We start from the raw sequence: 21,932 nt of genomic DNA on the forward strand, positions 1-21,932 counted from the left end.
TGTTCAATTGTATGGGCAGACTGTGATGTCACTTGGTGATTTTTCCTTGTGCATTAAGAAGAGTATGTATTGTGGTGGTGTTGGGTACTGTGTCCTACACATTCAGCCGAGTAAAGCTCACTAATATGCACTCTCCTATAGCTCACTAATAAACAATACTCTATTTTATTCCTGAATACTGTGGAAGAAAATTGTGAATATTTCTATTTGGGGTTTACCATCTTACTAAAGTTCCGTTCTTGCTTCCTGTATTTTGAAATCCTCTTGGTGAATAACTTTGGGAATTGTGTACTAATGGATTTTTGACATTTTATCTGCCCCCTCTTTATCGATAATATGTTTGATTTTGGAGTTGATTTATCAGATTGTAGACAGAGAAGACTTCTGATCTCCATTTTTTGTTGTTTGGTTGGTTTTGTTCTACTAAGTGGTCCTGAAACCGGCAGGATAACATCATATTACAAAGAAATATGGAGTAATAAGAGCAGGAACCATATTAACAGTCAAAAGAACTAAGTTAAACATCCTGAGACAGGATGCATAGATATACTTGTTGTCAACAATTTTTGAGCAACTTCCAAACTGTGTCTAACAGCATACGAGGTGGAAATAGGTTCACATCATTGGGCTTCCACATAAATGGGTTCTTATGCTTGCTTTGCTGACTGAGCAACCTATCACTGCTCCACGTTTTTATGTTCCTAACTCTACATGGACTATGTCTTTTTATTGTTTAATTCTACTTATTTAATGATTTTATTTCACTCATTCTTAAATTGTGTCCGTGTGGTTATGAGTGAAGGTGCCCACAGAAATCAGAAGAGGTCAGTGGATCTCCTGCAGCTTCATTTGCAAGTGGTTGTGAGCTACACAATATGGGTGCTGGAAACAGAACTCAGTTCCTTTAAGAGCAGCAAGCACTCTTTTGTGGTTTAAATGAAAATGGCCACCATGGGCTCATATATTTGAATACTTAGTGTCCCCAGTTTGGAAAATTGCTTGGAAAGGATTAGTATTGTGTTAGATGTGTGTCACTGGAGGTGGGCTTTGACATGATCGTTCTCTCTCTCTCTCTCTCTCTCTCTCTCTCTCTCTCTCTTTCTCTCTCTCTCTCCACACCTCTTGTTTATGTGTCAAATGTGAGCTCTCAGTTTCTGCTTCAGTGCCATGCCTTCCTGTCTACCACTATCTGCCACCATAATAATCATAAACTCTAACCCTCTGGAACCATGAGCCCCAATACATGTTCTCTTTTATAAGTTGCTTTTGTCATGGTCTCTCTTCACAGCAAAAGAAAGGCACCGGAGACACACCCATTTTTTATGTTTATCTCTGTATTTATTTTTAACAACAAAACATAACAAAATATATAAGGTTAAACCAAGTTGGACAACCAGGCCAACAGAAAAATAAGAGCCCCAAGAGAAGGCAGAAGAATCAGAGATCCACTGGTTCACACATTCAAGAGTCCCATAAGCATATTAAATTGAAAGCTCTAGTATGTATGCAGAGGACTTGGTGCCCTGTACATGCTGCTTCTGTCTCTGTGAGTTCATATGAGCTTTGCTGAGGTGTTTTAGAGGCCCTTGTTTTCCTGATGCCCTCTGTCCCCTCTGTCTTCCCCACTCCTTCTGCCTCCTCTTCCGAGAGGTTCTCTGAGCTCTGAGGGAGAGAGACATCTTGTTTAGAGCTTTGTGTTCCAAAATCTCTCTCTGTGTGTAATGTCTGGCATTGAATCTTTATATTTATATGTTCCCATCTGCTTTAGGAGGAAGCCTCTCTGATGAAGGCTAAGCACAGAACTAAATATGAGTAGAGCGAACTACCATTAAAAGTCACTTTATTTTTACTTTTCTTTAGACCAGTAATACTTGTTTTTACCATAGGTCTCTGGGCTATGTAGTCTCTGGTTCTTGGTCTTCCAAGCAGTATCAGGTATGGGTTCTATCTTAAGGAGTAGGCGTTAAGTCAAATCACACATCAGTTCATTTGTGCCACGATTACCCTCACATATTTTGAAGGCAGAACAGATTGTAAATCAAGGAGATTGGTTACTCTGTTTTTCTTTCCATAGTGTGTAGAGTACCTATCTATGACAGACACTAGAACAAGAGTGTGGGTGAAGGTTCTAAGTAGGCACCAGCTCAGCTTCTTCATGTTCGATGAGTTGTGTAGGTGTTATCTTCAGCAATGGGGCCTTGCTGTCAGTTTATGGAAGGCATCCTATTATCTTGGCAAAAGCCTGGTTTGTTTGGGGAATTTCCATGGGAACCTTTCAGCCAACAACTCAAATGGAGAAACCCAGACCTGGTACTAGAAGCTTAATTTGTGACAAGTTGGTCATGTCATTATTTCTAGACTCCTTAAAATCATATGAGTGTGTGTGTGTGTGTGTGTGTGTGTGTGTGTGTCTGTGTGTCTGTGTAATAGGAAGTTTCCACTGTAGGAGGATTCTCTACTGCCCCTCAAACGCTCTTCAGTTCTAGCCATCTCCTTTTTTCCCTCAATATCATCTCCCCCACTCCTACCTGATCCTCACATTCTTGCCACCCCCAACTCTAGTCCACCAATAAAATCTATTGTTTCTCTCTCCCAGGGAGATCCTTGTGTCCCCCATCCAGTCCCTTCTCTATGCCTAACCTCTTTGGGACTATGGACTGTAGCTTGCTTTTCATTTATTTAATGGCTAATATATAAGTATATTATATAAGTATATGGCCAGATATAAGTATGCATATATAAATATGCATACCATAATTATTTTTCTGGATGATTTTTTGTAGTTCCATCCATTTGCCTGCAATTTTCATGGTGTCATTTTTTTAAGAGCTGGTAATACTCCATTGTGTAAATGTACCACATTTTCTTCATCCATTTATCTGTTGAATGACATCTATATTCTTTCCAATTTCTGGCTATTAGGAACAGAGCAGCAATGAACATGGTTGAGTAAGTGTCTCTGTGGTAGGATGAAAGGTCCTTTTGGTATATGTTCAAGAATACTATAGGTGGATCTTGAAGTAGATTGACTGCTATATTCTTGAGGACCTGCCATACTGATTTCTGTACAAGATTGCAGTACCACCATCAGTGGATAAGTATTTCCCCTATTCTACGCCTCACCAGCATAATCAATTGTTTCATTGATCTTAGATATTCTGACAGATGTAAGATAAAATCTTAAAGTAGTTTTGATTTACATGCACCTGGTGACTAAAGATATTGAAACTTTAAGAGTTTCCCAGCCCTTTGAGTTTCCTTTTTTTAGAATTCTGTTTAGATATGCGCCCCAATTTTTAAAAATTGAGTTATCTGTTTTCTTGATATCCAGTTTTTAAAATTCATTATATATTTTGGATATTGGTTATCAGATATGGAGTTGATAAAAATCTCTTTCCATTTTGTAGTTTGTTTCCTTGTCTGAATGATGGTGTCCTTTGCTGTGCTGAAGTTTTTCAGTTTCATGAGGCCCCATTTATTAATTGTTCTTACAGCTTGTGCTAATGGTTTTCTGTTTGGAAAGCCTTTTCCTATGCCAGTGAGTTCAAACCTATTCCTCACTTTCTCTTCTGTCATGTTCATTGTATCTGGTTTTATGTTGAGGTCTTTGATATATTTGAAGTTGAGTTTTGTGAAAGGTGATAAAAATGGATCTATTTCCAAAATGGACATGCAGCTGTCCATTTTGACCAACACCATTTGTTGAAGATGTTCTCTTTGTTCCAGCGTGTATCTCTGGCTTCTTTATAAAAAAATCAGGTGGCCATACTTGTGTGAGTTTATGTCTGGGTCTTCAATTCCATTTATCAATGAAAGGCAACAGAAACATTTGTAACCACTGAACCATCTCTACAGGCCTAGAATATATTTTTCTATTTCTGTTTACCTTCAAGGTGCTTCTTATATCCTTAACTTGTGTAATTTTTATGTTATATATCCTGGTCAATACAAGGATGGAGTTTGGAATTTTTTTCAAGAAGTGGTGAGGAATATGTAGGTTTATGTATGCTGCCATAGATCTGAGTTCAGAAACATCATATTACTCCCTGTGTGACTCTAACAAAGGCATTGGTCTTGAAGTTGCCCTTCTTAAAACTGAGTTGCTAAGCAACAGCAGATAGATGATGCTGACTTTATCCAGCTTTTATTTTCAAATGACATTAAGTAGTTCAGAGGTGCCACTGTAACCATTACTCTCTCTCTTTTTAAATAAAGGAGATTAGATTCAATGAGGAACAACAGAGGGATCCTCAGGTTTATGAGAAATCCAAGACAGAAGATGTGCAATCATCTGCAACTAGTTCAGAGAAGAGTAAAATGGAGAAGAACCAGATTAACTTTGGAAAAAGTCATATGACCAAGAGATTGGAGCCAAGCTTAAACTGGAGAGCAACTGTTGATTACAAAGAGTATGTAGTTGTTTACATGGGTTTTCTGATGAGTCTTCAATCACTACACAGTTCCCTAATTTTTCCTGGAATTGTACATCTTGTTAGAAAATAGAGTATATATTTCCCTGTCTTTGCTGTGTGATTCCTTTCTCCTTCTTTGTATATCTGAAACGGAAGGATGTAGCAGGACGAGTGCTTGTATTCCAGCCACCAGGATGGAAGAAGAAAAACACAGCTCTCTTTTGTGTAGTAGGTGAGAGTGAAAAAGTGATATGAGAAAGAAACAATTCTAAAATACATTGAGAAATAACATGAAACATAGAAATTTATGATTATAGTTATATGGAGTTCCTCAAGAAAATTTCTGTAGCAATAGTATAAGCAGAACTGTAATACTTTAAGGAAGAATGGAGTCTCAGTAATGTTAACAGACCTATGTAAAATGGACAGTGGGATACTTAGTGTTACTATTGCTCTGATGTAACACCATGACCAAAAGGAACTTGGAGAGAAAGGGGTATATTTTACTCACAGTTACATATAACAGTTCATCATCAAAAGCAGTGAGATCAAGAACTTATACAGGGCGGGAACCTGGAGGCAGGAGCTGATACAGAATCCATGGAGGGGTGCTGCTTATTGGCTTGTTCCTCATAACTTGCATAGCCTGCTTTCTTATAGAACTCAGGGCCACTAGTCCAGGGGTGATTCCTCCCACAATGGACTGGGTCCTTCCGCATCAATCCCTAATTTAAAAATACCTTGCCACAGCCTTGCCTGCCTACAGCCTAATCCTATGGAAACATCTTCTTAATTAAGAATCCCTCTTTTCTGATGACTCTAGCTTGTGCCAAGTTGCCATAAAATTACCCAGTACACATACTAAAAATAAGAAATATAGTTAGTAAAATTATAAATTATAGCCAGACCATGATGGTACACATTTTTAATTCCAGCATTCAGGAGGCAGAGGCAGGGGGATCTTTGTGAGTTTGATGTCAGCCTGGTGGTCTACAGAGCTAGTTCCAGGGCAGCCAACAGTACACAAAGAAACCCCATTTTGAAAAGTAAAACTAAAAAATTGAAAAAAAATGTTATCCAAAGGCTGAGAAAATGACTCAGACAATAACAATAAAGTATTTGCCTTGCAAATATGAGAACCTGAGTTCAATCCCCAGAACTCAAAAACAAAAATGAAATATAACAGACACGGTGGTATGTGAGTGTAATTCTACCACAGAGGACATGAAGATGGGTGGATCTACGGAGCCTGTTGACCATCCAGCTTAGTCAGCTTGCTGTATCCAAAGCAGTAAGATACCCTGCTTCAAATAAAAGGTGACAGCACTTGAAGAACAGTATATCCAGGCTTGTCCTCTGGCCTCCACATGTGTATGCACATATATTCACCTGTACATATGGAATACGCATGTATATGTAGATGAATCCCCCTCTCAAACACATACACACACACGTGTGTGCGCACATACACACACATAATACATTGTATGTGAATGTCATTGCTACTCAAATTCTGAAGGTGTCAGAAGTTCCTAGAGCAAATCTGTTGTGTTTCCATTACCAAGTTATTTATCTTAGAAAGTAATGGTTTATTATGGCTCATGATTTTAGAAATTTCAGTTCAAAAATCTGTAAACAATTGTTTTTTTTTTGGAATCTGGTAAGTGTGCTAGATGTCCACAGTGAAGAACACATGGCAGAGTGTAACTGCTTACCTTGTAGTCAGGAAACAAAGAGAAATATGGTGGGTGGCCAGGTTCTTATGAGGTCACACCCCAGTCCTAAAGATCTCTCATTAGGTTCCTTCTAAAGATTCCATGTATCAGTATCTCAGATCAATTTTCTTTTTTCCTTTCTTTCTTTCTTTCTTTCTTTCTTTCTTTCTTTCTTTCTTTCTTTCTTCCTTCCTTCCTTCCTTCCTTCCTTCCTCTCTCTCTCTCTCTCTCTCTCTCTCTCTCTCTTTCTTTCTTTCTTTCTTTTGTTCCTTCCTCCTTTCCCTCTTTTCTTCCTTCATTCCTCCTCCTTTCTTTCTCTCCTTCCCTCCCCCCTCTTTCTTTATTTCTTTTAATGGAGTCTCATGCTATAGGTTGACTTCTAACCTGTGGTAATTCCCCTCCTTCAGCTTCCTGTAGGCATGAAATATATGACTGACTGGCTGGGGTCAAACATTTTTGGTTGTTCGGAGGCTACTCGTGATCCCAACTAGAGCAAGCAGTTCATAAAATTTAACCAATAGAATACAAATGCCAGCCTATATTTACTACCATGTGTCATAGTTACCCTCATATTCAATGTGACGTGGTTGGTTTAATAACCTTTTCCGGGATTCTGAGACATCAAGGGTGTGGTTTGTTCCAGCACTAAGTGCAGAGGATCTATCTCCAGGAGAAGGGCTCTGTGGGAAGAGAAGAGGTCCTTACTTTTCTGATTTCCACTGACTTCATTACACTTGACCTCTGTAACTATACAGAAGGGCTCTGTGAAAAACATATGTGAGTCTCTGCTAATGGGGAAGTGGATTTTAAAATATTGTCTTTAATTATAAACTGCTGTATTTAATGAGAACCAAGTATGTGCTAAGGAGCACAGTAATCCTAGAAATTCCTGAAGATCCAGGTGAGTCCCTATAGCAGTGTTGGCCAGTGTTGGTGAGAAACTAGCACCTGTGACTCAGAGCAGTAAGCCCTCTGAGGGGAGGGCTAGGATGACGATTTCACTCAGCCATGGCAGCATGTGAAGACCCTGCTACTAGTTCTTAGTGCATAACACTCTTGACAAAGGGCTGCTGCTTATTTTATAGTTTTATAATGGAGTCTGGAACCCAGGCTGGCCTTGAACTTGGTCTCTGGAATGCTAAGATTACAAGTGTGTACTACCACAGCCAATATAACCAAACAGCACAAAACATTTCTTCAATACATAAAACACATATCTGTGCTCAAAGAACAAATATGTACCTGTAAGTGTGAGGCGAGGCTGGAATGTGCTAATCAGTGTCAGGAAAGTGCATTGTTTGGGTTCATGAAAGTGCTGGGGCCATCTGTATATACTTTCATCTTTTATAGCCTATTCACTAGCACAACATACTAAAGCTCTGTTTTGTTATTTATTTATTTAGCCACAAAAGCACCATAAAGGATAGCCAAGAGGAAAAACAAGGAAAATTTGAAAAGTCATCAGCATCTGTTTCCTCAGGCCGTGCACAGTTACTCCGGTATGTTTCGATAGGTGTGGCTATGTTCTTACAGCCACCACACAGAATGTCCAATTGCCATGACATTTACAGGCCTCCTTAGTACTATACAATGGCCCCAGGATACTTAACATACTGATGGTTACTAGTGATGTCAGTAAAAGTGGGGGTGCTGGATTTCTTTAAATATATTTCAGGGCATACTTCTATTGTAGCTCTGTGGATCACAGAGAGTGCTTGCTACTTACTGACATCTAAGACCACTTTGAACATTGGGTGTAATTTTCAGTTTAGCAAAGAAACAAAATAATGAGAAGGGTTGGCCATTGTGTTGGACGGTTTCAGAGCAGTGGCAGGAAGAAGGGGAGAGATTCCCATGCAAACATTTGCACACTAGGGCTGAAACAGGCCTTAAGACTCTGAACTACATTGATGTTGGCTTTACTTTTAGGTTCACTTAATAAATTTATTCAGTGTGTTTAAGAACTTTTAAAACTTTCGACTTTGAAATAATTATAGACTCACGGGAAACTGCAAAGGTAGCGTACTCAGAACCCTCGGTCCACCTTCCTCCAGTGACAACATCAGGACATGAACATTGCATCAGTGTGTATGTAATTGACACATACATGATAGGGTAAATTATCATGATGAACACAGCAATCAGAACACAGAACTTCACCAGCATGTGGGGCTCCCTAGTTCCCTATGACAGCCACATCTACTCTCTCGCTTTTAACTCCAGCCAACTGTTTGCCTCCTTTCCAGAGTAATAGGCAGTTTCTAGGCTTGAGTGCCATTTCAAACAGTGTTTTTCATTTATCGCTACTGTTCCACCCTTTCCCTCTCTTTCTGTGGGTTATTTAAGTATTTTGATTTGTCTGTAGTCTTTTCAGATTTAATTCTTTTTATAGTTCTGCATTAGCTTTGCTCGAAATTATTTTCTCTCTCTGTCTCTCTGTCTCTGTCTCTGTCTCTGTCTCTCTCTCTCTCTCTCTCTCTCTGTGTGTGTGTGTGTGTGTGTGTGTGTGTGTGTGTGTGTGTGTGTATACTGAATACAATTTTCTAGTGTTGCCTTTTGGCAGATGTGTAGAAGCCTTGCCTTCCTTCTGAGGCTCATGATGCTTCTGAGGTGCTGATGTCATCTGTTGCTCACTGTTCGTAGACCAGTTGCTCTATCATTGTTACAGTCATGGTCATGCTGTAGCTTATACTGTGGACTTGTTGCTTTTCATAGTAAGGGTGGTGAGAAGGTTGAGGAGACTGCCAGTGAGAGCTCCTCAGAGAGTGAGGAAGACGAGGAGCCTCCGGACCACCGCCAAGAAGCCAATGCTGACCTGCCATCAGAATACTGGCAGATTCAGAAGCTGGTGAAATATTTAAAGGTAAGAAAAACCTTCAATGCTGTGTTTACAGTATTCCGTGGAAACCCATTTCTAAACACATGAATTCTCCTTCTAAGTTTATGACGAACCTCTTAAATAAAGAGCAGTGTGTACTGTGGTTGTTGTTGAATATACACAGGATATTCTTATTATTCTGAGGAGTCAAGCTTAGACCTCAGGAAGCATGGCCTTCCTGGTACCAGCTCTACCTCCTGATGAGTATGGAAGGGGAGTAAGGACAGGCATGGTCAACAGCAAATACTGACTTAATCTGTGCTTCCTGATTTTTATGGGGTGTGGTAGAAAGAGCATGGAGCTGCAAGGCTTGTGCTCACTAACTCAGAGAACATTATTTTTGCAACAGATGGTGATTAAATGAAACAAAGACCCTGAGCTGTTCAATGTGCATAGAGTAAATTACTGTAGAGTGCTCACATCTAAACTGGAAATCTGTATGTGACAACATACCCTCCCCACAAGGCTCAACGGTGATCACCAAAGATTGGATGTAAAGGTTGAAAGAGACAGAGGTAGTGGAGTAATATTTGTCAGATGTGGCATGGCTGTTTAACATATGAGTTCACAGCATCTGTGACTTCCTCAACAAGATAAACCAGCTAAAATCCTTTTGTAGATAGGGAAGGGCCTCGTGAAGGCCTACCCCTAGCAATTCACAATTCATGGCTTCTGGAAAAGAGTCAGTTTTCTTCAGAGATGTGTCTCCTAAGAGGTTATCTATGCTCCAGTATAACTCTGCACATAATGACTGCATTCTGTGGACTCAGTGGTTTGTTTGTTTTGTTTTTAAGAGTATATAAATTTGGGGAGAAATTGAGGGCAAATAGGAATAAATTGAAAATGAAGGAATGGGGGAGGTTGATTAAAACACATTCTAGGCATATATGAAATTCTCAAACAATAAAAAAGACATGCTACGTTAACATCTGGTCTCCACACACATGTTCATATGAGTGTGCATAAATATGTGTACTTACATTCATTTGAACAAGAGCATACAGACAAATACCACATATATATACACATGCAAAAGATAAAAAATTATATTGGACTCTTCTTTCATACCACATACAAAAGTATATGACAATGGAACACTAGAAATTGTAAGACTACTAGAAAGAAGGCAAGCTGTTCTCTTAGATAACAGTCTCAGCGAAGATTCTATAACATGACTTCAAAAATATAAACACGAGAGAGCAAGATAAAAAAGAAACTAATAAAATTGAGTCAAATGGAATAGCAAGGGAAATATAAAGGTGAGACAATATTGCATAACTTGGGAAGGAAATGTTTTCAAACCATGTGTCTGATGAGGGGCTAATATACAAATTATATAAAAAACTCAATTGCAAGAAAAAATTCAGTTAATAAATAGACAAATAGCCTAACCAGGTATTTCTCCAAAGCAAGCCTACACAATGGTCAAGACAACATGAGAAACTTCTTCTCATCACTAAGTATTGGGGAGATGAAAATCAAAGTTATGAGATATGAGATGGCCCCTCTATCTGCCTGAGTGACAGCTGTCAGAAAGTGAAAGATAATGAGTTCTACAAGGGTATGGAGAAAAGGGAACTCTGACATTCCCCCCCCCCCCAACACACACATAGTGTGTAGGCTAATGCAATTACTGCAGAAAACAAAATGGAGTTTCTCAGGAAACTGAACATAGAAATGTGGCCCAATTATCCCACTCTAGGACATATATAATGGCTAGTCTTGATTGTCACCTTGATACACCCGGGTAGGGAGAACCTCAAATGAGGAATTGCATCCATCACATTGGCCTGTGGGTGTGTCTGTGGGGTGTTTTCTATTTGCTAAGTGGCATAGGCAGGCCTAGCTTACTGTGTCTAGTGCTCTTCCTGGGCAGGTGGGTCTGAATTGTAGAAGAAAATAGAACGTGAACCTGGAGGCAAGACAAGAAACAGCATTCCTCTATTATTATGGTTCTTGCTACTTAAAAACATAGGAATAAAATGTTAAGAAAGATATGGAATACCTTATGATTTGAAAAGTTTCTGAGAATTTCTACCAATTTCACTTTTAAAAATTTTTCCAAACTTGAAGATTCTTGTTTGTTGGGCATTTGAAAGTACTAGTGGAGCACAGAAGGGTGCGTGGCATACACACAGCACAGGACACATTCCCAGTTTGTGTCTGCTCTTTGACCCAGCTACAGAGCTGCCCAATCCTCCTTTCTTCATTTCTCTGGTCACCCTGTACCTCCTGAGAGCTGGGATTACAGGCTATAGCCACCACATCTGACACCTTATTGTATCAGGTAGGGAAAAAACTGACATCAGTGAACATCGCAGCCCACAAGTCTGAAGTTGGCCATCTTGAGTATAACAGACCATTCTGGTTCAGACCTGGTGCTTTGGGAGAAGAAAAGGACAGACTTGAGGTTTTCTTACCGTCCATTGTCTTTTTCTTTTTCATGAGTAAAGGAAGAGTCAAAGGGGGCAGAAACATGAGAACAGCCAAGAGGTGGGACAATGGGGTGGGCAGAAACATGGTTTTTGATGTTGGAAAGATGTCAGTGGGACCCTATGTACCAGCTCAGCAGCTTCAGGTGATACAACGATTATTGACTTCACCTTCCTCATTGTAAAACAGAAGGGGGAAGTGTTTGAATGTCAGGATCACAATGAATGCTAAATGTAGCATAATATATCTGAAGTGCTTAGTGCACACAGAGTCCATGGTAATGCTGACAGTGATAATTATTTCTACAGTGTATGATCATGACCATAGAAGTTGCATGATGTGGAGTCTTGTTCACTTGCGCAGGTGACTCTCAAGGTTTGTTTTAAAATTTCTATCAGAACAATAAAAAGAGGAAAATACAGAGAGTTAATATATTGAAGGATAGACTTACCATCATTAAATAAAAAGAAGCCAGTTGCCGATGATACTGGTGCTAAGAACTGGAAGAATTTTGGCCCTTAGGGTTGAATGGGAAGGTACTGGCCAAAGGAGCACATGGCATCCCAGATGGCATCCTGGGACCATAGCAAAGTGTCTCCTAATAGCTTGGTTATAGAATGCTACCTTGAGTTATTCAGCTACTTAGGATAGATCCATATAGTTGGGGGCCAAATGGGGATGTGCTGTTTCTGTCCCAGAACAGCTAAGAAAAACATTTATTGATGAAGTGCTACTTAAGCTCACACAAGTTATTCATCAGGAAATCATGTGCAAATGTGATACTTTTGGCCAGACACTAAATTGCTTGGAATTCTTATAGCTCCCACAGGTAAATACGCTTAACATAGCCAATAAGAGGGAAAGTAGATCTACAAATTATTTCAAGGCTTTTGACACAGGTAACTGTTTTATACAGAGACACAAAAGGATATTTAAAAAGTCTCTGAAATGAAAAATTGGAAGTCTCTAGGTAATCTCAAAATAAACATACCTGACATTTTAATTTATAAAATTATGGCTCCAATGTAGGCATAAACTAGCAAAGAAATGGTAATGTTGACCTGACTTTCTCCCTACCATTTTCCAAGGATAGAATGTCAGCGCTGTTGAAAAAAATTGATGACCTCATTAATATTGAAACAGGTCAACGAACTCAAGCTTATTATTTATCCAGCCTATGAGCTCAGATCCTGGCATATAAGAAAAGGGAGTTGATATTAAAATATTAGGCTTTAACCTACACTTACTTTAACTTGAAAATTTTACACACACACACACACACACACACACACACTTCTTCTGGGACTTTAGAACACAATTTTATTTTTTAATTTAGGATTACACTACATTTTTTTTAACTCAGCAAACTTCCAACTTCTTTTGTCCCCCTAGCTGAGAAGTCCAGGGTGACCTGCTTAGCTCCTGAGATCATGCATGTTCAGGATGGTATCCTGTGTAAGGCAATCTAATTCTAAGGAAAGTGCCACCATTATATTTAATCCCCTACTGAAAAGTACCTACATTGTGTTTTGCTACCATGACAGCTCACGTGCTCCAACTTCTTAGGGGCTTCTTCAGTAGAGGGTGGTATTTAATTCATTTCTTTATCAGCAGTCTATCTTGCCAAGGATCACAAGCTTGACCTTCAGACATCTACCTAAGTGGTACAAGGCAGCTGAGGTTCCTGGGTGCAGCGCTGCTCTATGCTTACTCTCAGGCCCTGGACAACAGCTCGGTCTTGCCTCCCAGTCAGATTTCCTTCAGTGGACAGCTCTCCCAACTCTCCCCACCCTCTTTTCGCTGCCATTCTCCTTAGAGACACACTTTTATTCTTGCACTTGCTGTTTTGACATAGCTAACCCCTTCCTCCACTGGCAAGGAGTGGCTTTAAAATCTTTCTTTGCAAGAAAAAGATTTTGATGATTTCCAATAATTAGAGGCAATGGTGTCTTAATGTTTGTGTACTACAGTTCTTTGGATTCCCTAGCATCACAATGATATTTTATTCACTTCTAAACCTGGGATGTGGAAAAACTCCTGAAATAAGAAAAGCAATTGTTGAAGAAAAGAGGGTTTATCATTCACAAGAGTTGTTATAAATTGATACAGATGGATAGATTGTGTCTGGTAAAGTCAGAAGGGGCACAAGAAGTTTGAAATACACAGGTTTAACTTTCAAACACATTAGTGTACATGGCCTTAACTAAAAAATGAATGACTTCACCCCAGGATAAAAGATTGCAAATTTATTTTTATGTCGATTCCGTCCAGCTTTAACTATAAATTGAAGAGAAAATTTAGGCGATCAGAGTGATGTTAAGAGCACAACTGGTTCTTTGGTAGTTTTGAGGGATTTCTGGGGGCATCTAGGATCATGTTTTTCTCACCCATATGCATTTCCTGGACTGTTGCGTGGGGAGGACATATGTGTCACTCTGGTCTCATTTTTAGGCTCAGTAAGGCGACATTAAGAGCGATGTTGGAGACATTGAAGTGTTGGACTCAGTGGGTCTGATACTTGCACGCTTATATAAAAATAGAGGAACACAGGGTGAGGTCCCAGGACTATTTATTTAGATGTTCCTTTCCTTGAAGGGTTCTGCTATATGAGTGGGCACAGGAGGACACTCTCCAGCATCATACACAGGACGCTCTCCAGCGTTATACACAGGAGACCACTCTCCAGCATCAGACACAGGAGAGCACTCTCCAGCGTCATACACAGGAGGCCACTCTCCACTGTCAGACACATAGCATACCCACATGCATTTCTTATCACATGATTCATGGACTCTGGCAGTCACTCTTCTGTTCAGTTCCATGTCCGCACGTTTAGAATTTAAGGCCATGAAAAATAAAGGTGCCTGGAAGTCCCCAAAGTTAGTAGGGAGGAGATATGACTTCAGACTGACATCTGTAAGACATTCCTCAGAAAGACCATCAGGCTTTAGCTACAAGAGAGGCACCCAGGACTCACTTAAGGGGTGTTCTTGGCAATAGATGTGCTTCCAGTTTAAAATTCTTTGTTGAAGATGCTTTACTGGTGCTCAGTTCCTAACACACACACGCACACGCACACGCACACGCACACACACACACACACACACACACACACTGCCCCTTAACTGAGTGGTAATTGGGAATTAAATTTTTTTTATTGTAGGAATTTGATGTACTTTGCAGTCAATTACACTTAATTAAATTCCATTCCCATTACTTGTGTCTTAGATTTGGAGTGGCAGGTTTGATCCTTGTTTCATTGGTGGAAAAGCTGAGAAATCCTTTGCTGCAGGCCACACAGAAGGCGGCTGCGGGCTGGGACCACATCCAGCTTCTTCTATCTTTATTGCCTTTTGCCGGGTGATTCTGTCCCACGGTCAAGAAACTCAGAACCCAGGAGCCTTGTAGACATTGCCTCATCTTCTCTCTCATTTGCATTGCTTCATTTGAGTGAGAGACTGAACAGGAGCTTTTATAAAGGGATTTGGTATCCGTTTTTGGTAGGCAGCATTGGCGTGTTCTTTGACTCGGTTTTAAGGAGGGTGAGAACAGTGGTGGTACAGTTGTTCTTAAAAGGGGCCATTTAAAAATGGAAAGCAGTGGTCACTGTTCACAAATCCAGTAAATTGAAGCTGTTAAAAAGTCTTGCTGTGCAGAGTAATATTTTTAAGATTGTACATGCCATCTCACCAATGTGGGTTACCTTAAAAAAATCAGTACTCTGAAATAGAGTAAGTGCCTTTGAAGATGCCCTCTTAGAGGGTCTGGAAGTATGGCAGGGCTGGTCATGTTTGCAAGTGTGAGGACCTGAGTTTGGATCTCTAGCTGGGTACAGCGCCACAACACTGTCACCTCAGCTAGAGGGTGAGTAGACAGGGGTCTTCCGGGAGCTCCACGGCAGCCATTCTAGCCAAAACATTAAGCAGGAGTGATTAAAACATTCTGATGTCAGCCTCAGACATGTACTTATGTCCCCACCCCGATATCTGTCAGGAATCATGCTTAAATCCTATTATCTATACAAATTCTAAGAAGTATGTCATATTTATGTTTTCATAAATGTTACCATGTTTAAATGAATACATTTTAAGTTTTTGGACTACGTGAATAAGCTCATATCGTCCCCAAAAGAATTTGTCCCATTGCATTTTTTTACTTAATTAATCCATTAATGTGTGAGTATGGGTGAGCACACACATAGACACACACCATGCAAACAGCACAATGTAAGTACAGAGGTCAGAGGACAACTTGCAGGAGTCCGTTCTGTCCTCATACCATGTGGGTCCTAGAGATCAAAACGATGTCATCAGGTCTCAGAGCTTTGTGTCATTTTGTGTTTTGATTTCGTTTTTGGTTTTTAAACACAAAGGAGATAAAGAAGGGAGAAAGCACAGCCTCCCTAGTGGTGACTGCACTCCACAAATGAGTGACATTTTTAGCTTTCAGCTTTTTATCCCTCCTTGCCCTTCTGTATTTTGTAAATGTGGGAGAAGCGGAGTAATAAGCTGAGTGTGCTAATGCAGTGCTACTGACTCCTAACCAGTGGAGCCGCCAGCACACACCGTCACATCAGCACATCAGCCTAACCACCAAAGTGGCAATGCTCAAAATGTCTAGCTAGGCACAATGGCACTTGCTTGTAGTCTCAGTGACTCACTCTACCCAGGAATTGGAGGACAATGAGGGCAACGTGGCAAGAACCCCATCACAAAAACAAAGATACAAACAAAATATCAATACTCTCTCCTCTCTCTCTCTCTCTCTCTCACACACACACACACACACACACACACACACACATTCTCACACACAGACACAGACACACATTCTCTCACACACAGGCACACTCACACAAGACACTATCACACACAGACACACATTCTCTCACACAAAGACACAGACACACACACACTCTCTCACAGACACACATTCTCTCTCACACACAGACACAGACACACATTCTCTCTCACACACACACAGAGAAAGAGAGAGAGAGAGTAAAATGCCTACAAGTGTTAGTACATGCACTTAAATTATTCAAGGCTTTGATTTCCATCTCCAGCACTCTTTCTCCCCAAGTGGGAAAAGAAATCTTGGGGAAATTCCTGAGCTTTAACTCATTTACTCATTCATTCATTCATTCATTCATTCATCCTTTGTGCTTCATGCACAGGTAGTGTGAGCTAGTCATTTAGTTATTCATAAGATATTTGTTTTGTATGACCTGAGCATGTAATAGATTTTTGAGGAAATCCATCCCTGATGTGTTTGTTATACCACGTTTGTTCCCCCAAAGTGTGCTTTCTCCAAAAACTGTTTGATTGGAGAAAATTTGCTCTGGCTGGTCCCTAGTTTGTATAATGTGAAGGACCACTTTGCCTTTTGTTTTTAAAAATATGACTTTATGTTACAGATGCTTTTATATGAAAAACTAAACAGGAGTGAATGGTGCCCAATTTAGCCTAGCTTATGTACTTTACAACTGCATGTAGACAGATCTGCCATAATCATTAGTAGACACTGTGTGTTTGCAGGAAAATGGGAGACTCATAGCCCTTCTTGGTCCACTAGCTTTTGAGATGTGTGCTAGCAAGGCTGTCAAGGCTGTGGCTCCTTTCCCAGCCTTGCTCTCTGGGTGGGTGTGGCTGTCTGCTGTGGCCTGCCAATATTTCTGCAATGCACAGAACAGTAGCATATGTAACTTATATAGTCCTTCTTTGGTTTAAGCTCTTAAAAATTATAGAAATGGTAAACTAGTTAGCATGTTCACTGTGAAAATTCAAGTTGAGTGAACGAAGGCTTCTTTACAGATATTTCATAATGAATACAAATAAAGCCACACCCTTATGTTTGCTTTATGAGACAAGATCTTACTCACTAGTCCATGATGACTTGAAACTCAATATTTAGTGTGGGCTGTCTGTGAACTAATGGCAATGCTCCTGCCTCAGTCACTTGAGTGCTGACATTATAAGTGCAAAAGACCATGTCCAGCTTACATTGTTCTTTTTATATTTAATATTGTGCTTTGATTTGGTCCTTTTAATTATCATATAAAGTTTCATTATAGGTAAACATTAGTTTGTTTAGCAGTTCCCTTAGTGGCAACATCTAATTTTTATTCTAGTCATACTGCAAATATCTGGATGCATCCTTGATACATGTTCTACTTCTATGGGAGAGAGTCTTTGAAAGGTACTATAGGAATGAGCAGAGAATACAAACTCTTGATAGCTCTAATGTGGACTTGTCTAATGTGTGTAAATTTTCACTTGAATAAGATGTGAATACATTTTAGTCAGGTATAATGATATACACCTATAATCCCAGTAGTTTGAGACTGAAGCAGGAAATTGCATGCAAGGTCAGCCTATGTAGATGAAGTTTCTGTCCCACCTGCTCCCACAGTCATTCAGTCCCAAAGAAACATACAGAAGCTTATAACAATTATACACTGTTTGGCCTATTACCTTGGGCTTATTATTAACTAGCTCTTACAACTTAAATTAACCTATAATTTTTGTCTATGTTAGCCATCTGGCTTGGTACCTTTCATCAGTGAGGCATTCTCATCTTACTTCCTCTGCAACTATTTGGTGACTGCAGACTTAGCCTTTCCTCTTCCCAGAATTCTTCTAGTCTCGTTGCCCTGCCAATAAGACTGAGTTATATAAGAAGTTCAAAGGGCCAACCTTGACTATAAACCCAGACTCCCTATGGTGGTTAGCCTCAATAGTCAACTTAACGAGAAGTGGACTCACCAGGGAGACAGGCCTCTAGGCTTGTTATTGGAGGATTATTTCGAATAGGTAAAGTGAAGCAGGGAAGACTCAGTATTGGTGACTCTATTCTCTAGACTGGGACCCTGGACTATATAAAAGGAGACCGTGAGGTGAGAACATTCATTCTTTTCTCTCAGTCTCCCAACTGTGGGTGTGATAGGACCAGTGCATCAAGCTGCCAACTTGATAGGCTGTACCCGTGGACAATGGTGAACTTAAGACTTTTAGCCCTTACATTGCTTACACCAGGGTAGCTTATAACAGCAGCAGAAATCAAAACTGAGATACTCTGTCTTAAAAAGAAGTAATGGGAATCTGCATGATATGCTCACACTTAAATAATTCAAGAGGCTTGGGCTAGGGAGATCAATCAGTGGATGAAGTGCTTGTTTCACAAGTTTGAGGATTCAAAATGGGATTTCTGGAACCCAACCCTGATACCCACATAAATCATCAAATTATATATTTTACAAATGTTTGTATATCAACTTATCCCAATAAAGGTTTATGTTTGTGAGTGTATTATTATATTGATGTGTTCATATGGGTGTATACACATAGGTGTGTGCAGGTATACAAGTGTGTAAGGTCAGAAGCCAACAACTCTGTCTTCCTTAATTGTGTCCCATATTAATTTTTGTAACAGGGTCTCTCTTCGACCATAAAGCTCACTGATTTCAGTAGGCTTACTTACCAATGAGCTCCAAGGTTCCATTTTCTCCCCCTAGTCCCAGTGCTGGGGTTAAAGAATCCACACATGTTTTTCCTGTGGGTTCTGGGTTTCCAAATTCAGGTCCATGTGCTTATGAAAAAAGCACTTTACTTTCCCCAGAGCCAATAAAGTTGTTTTCAAAAGGGAAGAATATGTGTACCCTAAAGTTTGAGAAGGCCTATTTCTATTTATTTATAGACTTCTTGTTGTTAATACAAATATGGGAATTTTTTAAACTGCTCAATTTTGTTAATTTTTCTGAGGATATATATTCAGAGTCATTTATTTTAAATGTTATCCTTGTGCATAGCTACTTTACTGAATTATTTCATTAAATATTGTAATTATTGAGCTCATTCTCTTGTAACTTCTTAGGAAGGCAATTACATTAGCTACAATTTTTCCACACTGTGGTCACTTAAATGCTCCAGTAAACTGTCAATTTCCACAAATGTCCCTAGCTATTTTAAAGGAATGCATATAGAATCCTTGTATTGATGCCTATCCAATTTAAGTCAAAAATTTTGTAAGTTTCTGTAGTGACAGCTTGATTCTAATTTTCATTCAACACACACAATTTTCTTTTGCTTTTAAAAAATAAACATTATTTTCTCTTCTTCCTTGGGGTTCTGTTGAGTTTTAGGTTTATGAGTGCTGACTCATCAGTATAAAATAGATTTGCAAATAAACAGAAGGCCAAGCAATGGATTTTTACTGCTTTGACTCGCTTGGTCATATGCCAGTCACTTGAATACCTTCAGCCATTTCTGATCCTGGCAGCACTCTCCAAGCTCTTCTGGGCACTGGGCCCTTTGTCATCATTAATGAGCAGACACTGGAAAAGGTTCACTTTTCTTGATTTCTGAGTGGTATGTTTGGAGGGAAAATGCTGTGAAAATCAAAGGCCAGCTGAATGTGTGGTAATGGCTGTGTGGCTTCCTTACCAGGCATCCCTCTGTTTCTTGATTGCAGGTGGTGGGGGATGGTACAAGAGAGATGTCTGGCTGGGACTATGCCTCTGTGGTCCTTGCTACATCATTGGGTCAAAGGGGTCCCCGACAATATGTTTCCATGAGGACCCTGCATCTCTATTGTCTCTGGAGTTTCATCTGATAGTGTCCTTTCCGAACAAAGGAAAATTCAACAAACTTTCATTTCCAAAGTGCCCTTGTGGCACACGATGAGTCACCTCAGCCTCCCACTCTAGGCTCCCTCTTTTCTCAGAAAATTTTCAATAAGCCAAATGTTTCTGCACCGTCACTTCTAGTGCTTCCAGCTGGGAACTCCTATAGCTGGGGCAATCTTTTAGAGATGTCATTGGCTCATCCTGGCCATTCTTGAAATAAAGATTAAAATCCATGTGGGTATGGTAGCACACAACATAATCCCGCTATTAAGGAAGTAGATGCATGAGAGTCAGAAACTGAAGACCAGCCAGGGTTGCAGAGGGACACCCTGTCTCAAATATTAAAGATTAAAGCCTTCAGCTTGGCCCCTGGACAAAAACTATGGTTGCTTGCTTGGGTTCTTGGCTCATTGTGTCCCACATTATTTCTCAAGATTATTAGTTCATGTTGATTGTAAGAGCTCTTAACTAGGCCTTGCTACACACCACCCGGGGCTTCTGAACATATACCATGTCCCTTCCTCTGCTACCAGTGAATTCCTGCTTTCCACACAGATTTCAGTTTAGGCATCCTTCCTTCACGTGACGATGGGCTAGATTCATCTGTGTTGCCCATGTCTGTGTGTACTTTCCAGACAAAAATTTTATTCCTTCTAACTGCATAGAAGTTCTTTAAGATTTGTAGACACTCCACTATGATTTTTTACTTGAAGACTTTTATAATAAAGTTTATTATTTTTTCATTTACGTTTTAATTTAAAAATTAAAATACTTTCTCTTCCATTAACCCCCTGAATTCCAGGAATGCCAGTATCAAGTCTGCTTTTATTTACTTGTATCTAGTGCTTATCATCAGATTGGGTAAATAGTGAGCATGCTAACGAAAAGATACAAAATAATTTGAAGCAGCTCAAAAGTATTATTTATCACAGCATATTGAAAGTTTATTTTTTCCTCATAGACAGCTTCTCACAGTACTTACTTCTCAAGGTCTTACACTGTACTGTGAATAGTATACTATTTCTGATTTCAAAGATCTTATTGTATAGAAAAATAGCTTTATTCATTTTGCTTTTCAAAAAGAAATGTAGAGCTGGGTGATGGCTTAGTGGAAGTAAAGCCCTTGCTATGCATGCAGGGGGCTGGGGATGGGCTCCGTAACATTCCTGTAAATGCCAGACGAGCGTAGGAACCTGCCTAGATTCCCAGTATATGGGAGGCGGATCACCACAACAAGCTGGTGAGCCAGAGTATGTGAATTGGCAAAATCAAGTGTGAAACTGTGCTCCAATACATGTAAGATGGAGACAGCTTCTGGCCTCCACATGAATACAAACACATGCACCTACACACAAGTGAACATCCACACATATGCAAAAAAGTTATATAAAGTATTAATTCACTCAAGCTTTTACTGTAAGCCAACAGTTTGCTCACTGTAAAGAAATAAAAGCAATTTAAAAAATTTCTTTCAAGGAGGGAAAACATGAGCAAGGAAGTCACGACTGTGAGGGGTGTTCCCACCCACCAAGATGGTGGGGCTGATCTAATCGGAGCTCACCAAGGCCAGCTGGACTGGGACTGAAAAAGCACAGGATAAAACCGGACTCCCTGAACATGGCTGACAATGAGGGCTGCTGAGAAGCCAAGGACAATGGCACTGGATTTGGATCCTACTACACATACTGGCTTTGGGGGGGGGGGGCTAGCCTGTTTGGATGCTCACCTTCCCAGACCTGGATGGAGGGGGGAGGAACTTGGACTTCCCACAGGGCAGGGAACCCTGACTGCTCTTTGGACAGGAGAGGGAGGGGGAGTGGAGGGGGAGGGGAAGGTAAGTGGGAGGTGGGGAGGAGGCAGAAATTTTTTAT

At 40.1% G+C, this 21,932-nt stretch overlaps 1 protein-coding gene across 1 annotated transcript in view; it reads left to right on the top strand.

The window, feature by feature from the left end:
* Positions 1 to 21,932, top strand: part of Odad2 (outer dynein arm docking complex subunit 2) — a 162,067-nt gene that overhangs the window by 24,005 nt on the left and 116,130 nt on the right. The window contains 4 exon segments of the mRNA XM_038335418.1: positions 4,216 to 4,409; positions 4,903 to 4,908; positions 7,540 to 7,626; positions 8,843 to 8,990. Of these exon segments, the coding sequence (XP_038191346.1) occupies positions 4,216 to 4,409; positions 4,903 to 4,908; positions 7,540 to 7,626; positions 8,843 to 8,990 (435 nt within the window).

The sequence above is a fragment of the Arvicola amphibius genome, chromosome 6 (genome assembly GCF_903992535.2).
Source record: "Arvicola amphibius chromosome 6, mArvAmp1.2, whole genome shotgun sequence".
NCBI lineage: Eukaryota > Metazoa > Chordata > Mammalia > Rodentia > Cricetidae > Arvicola > Arvicola amphibius.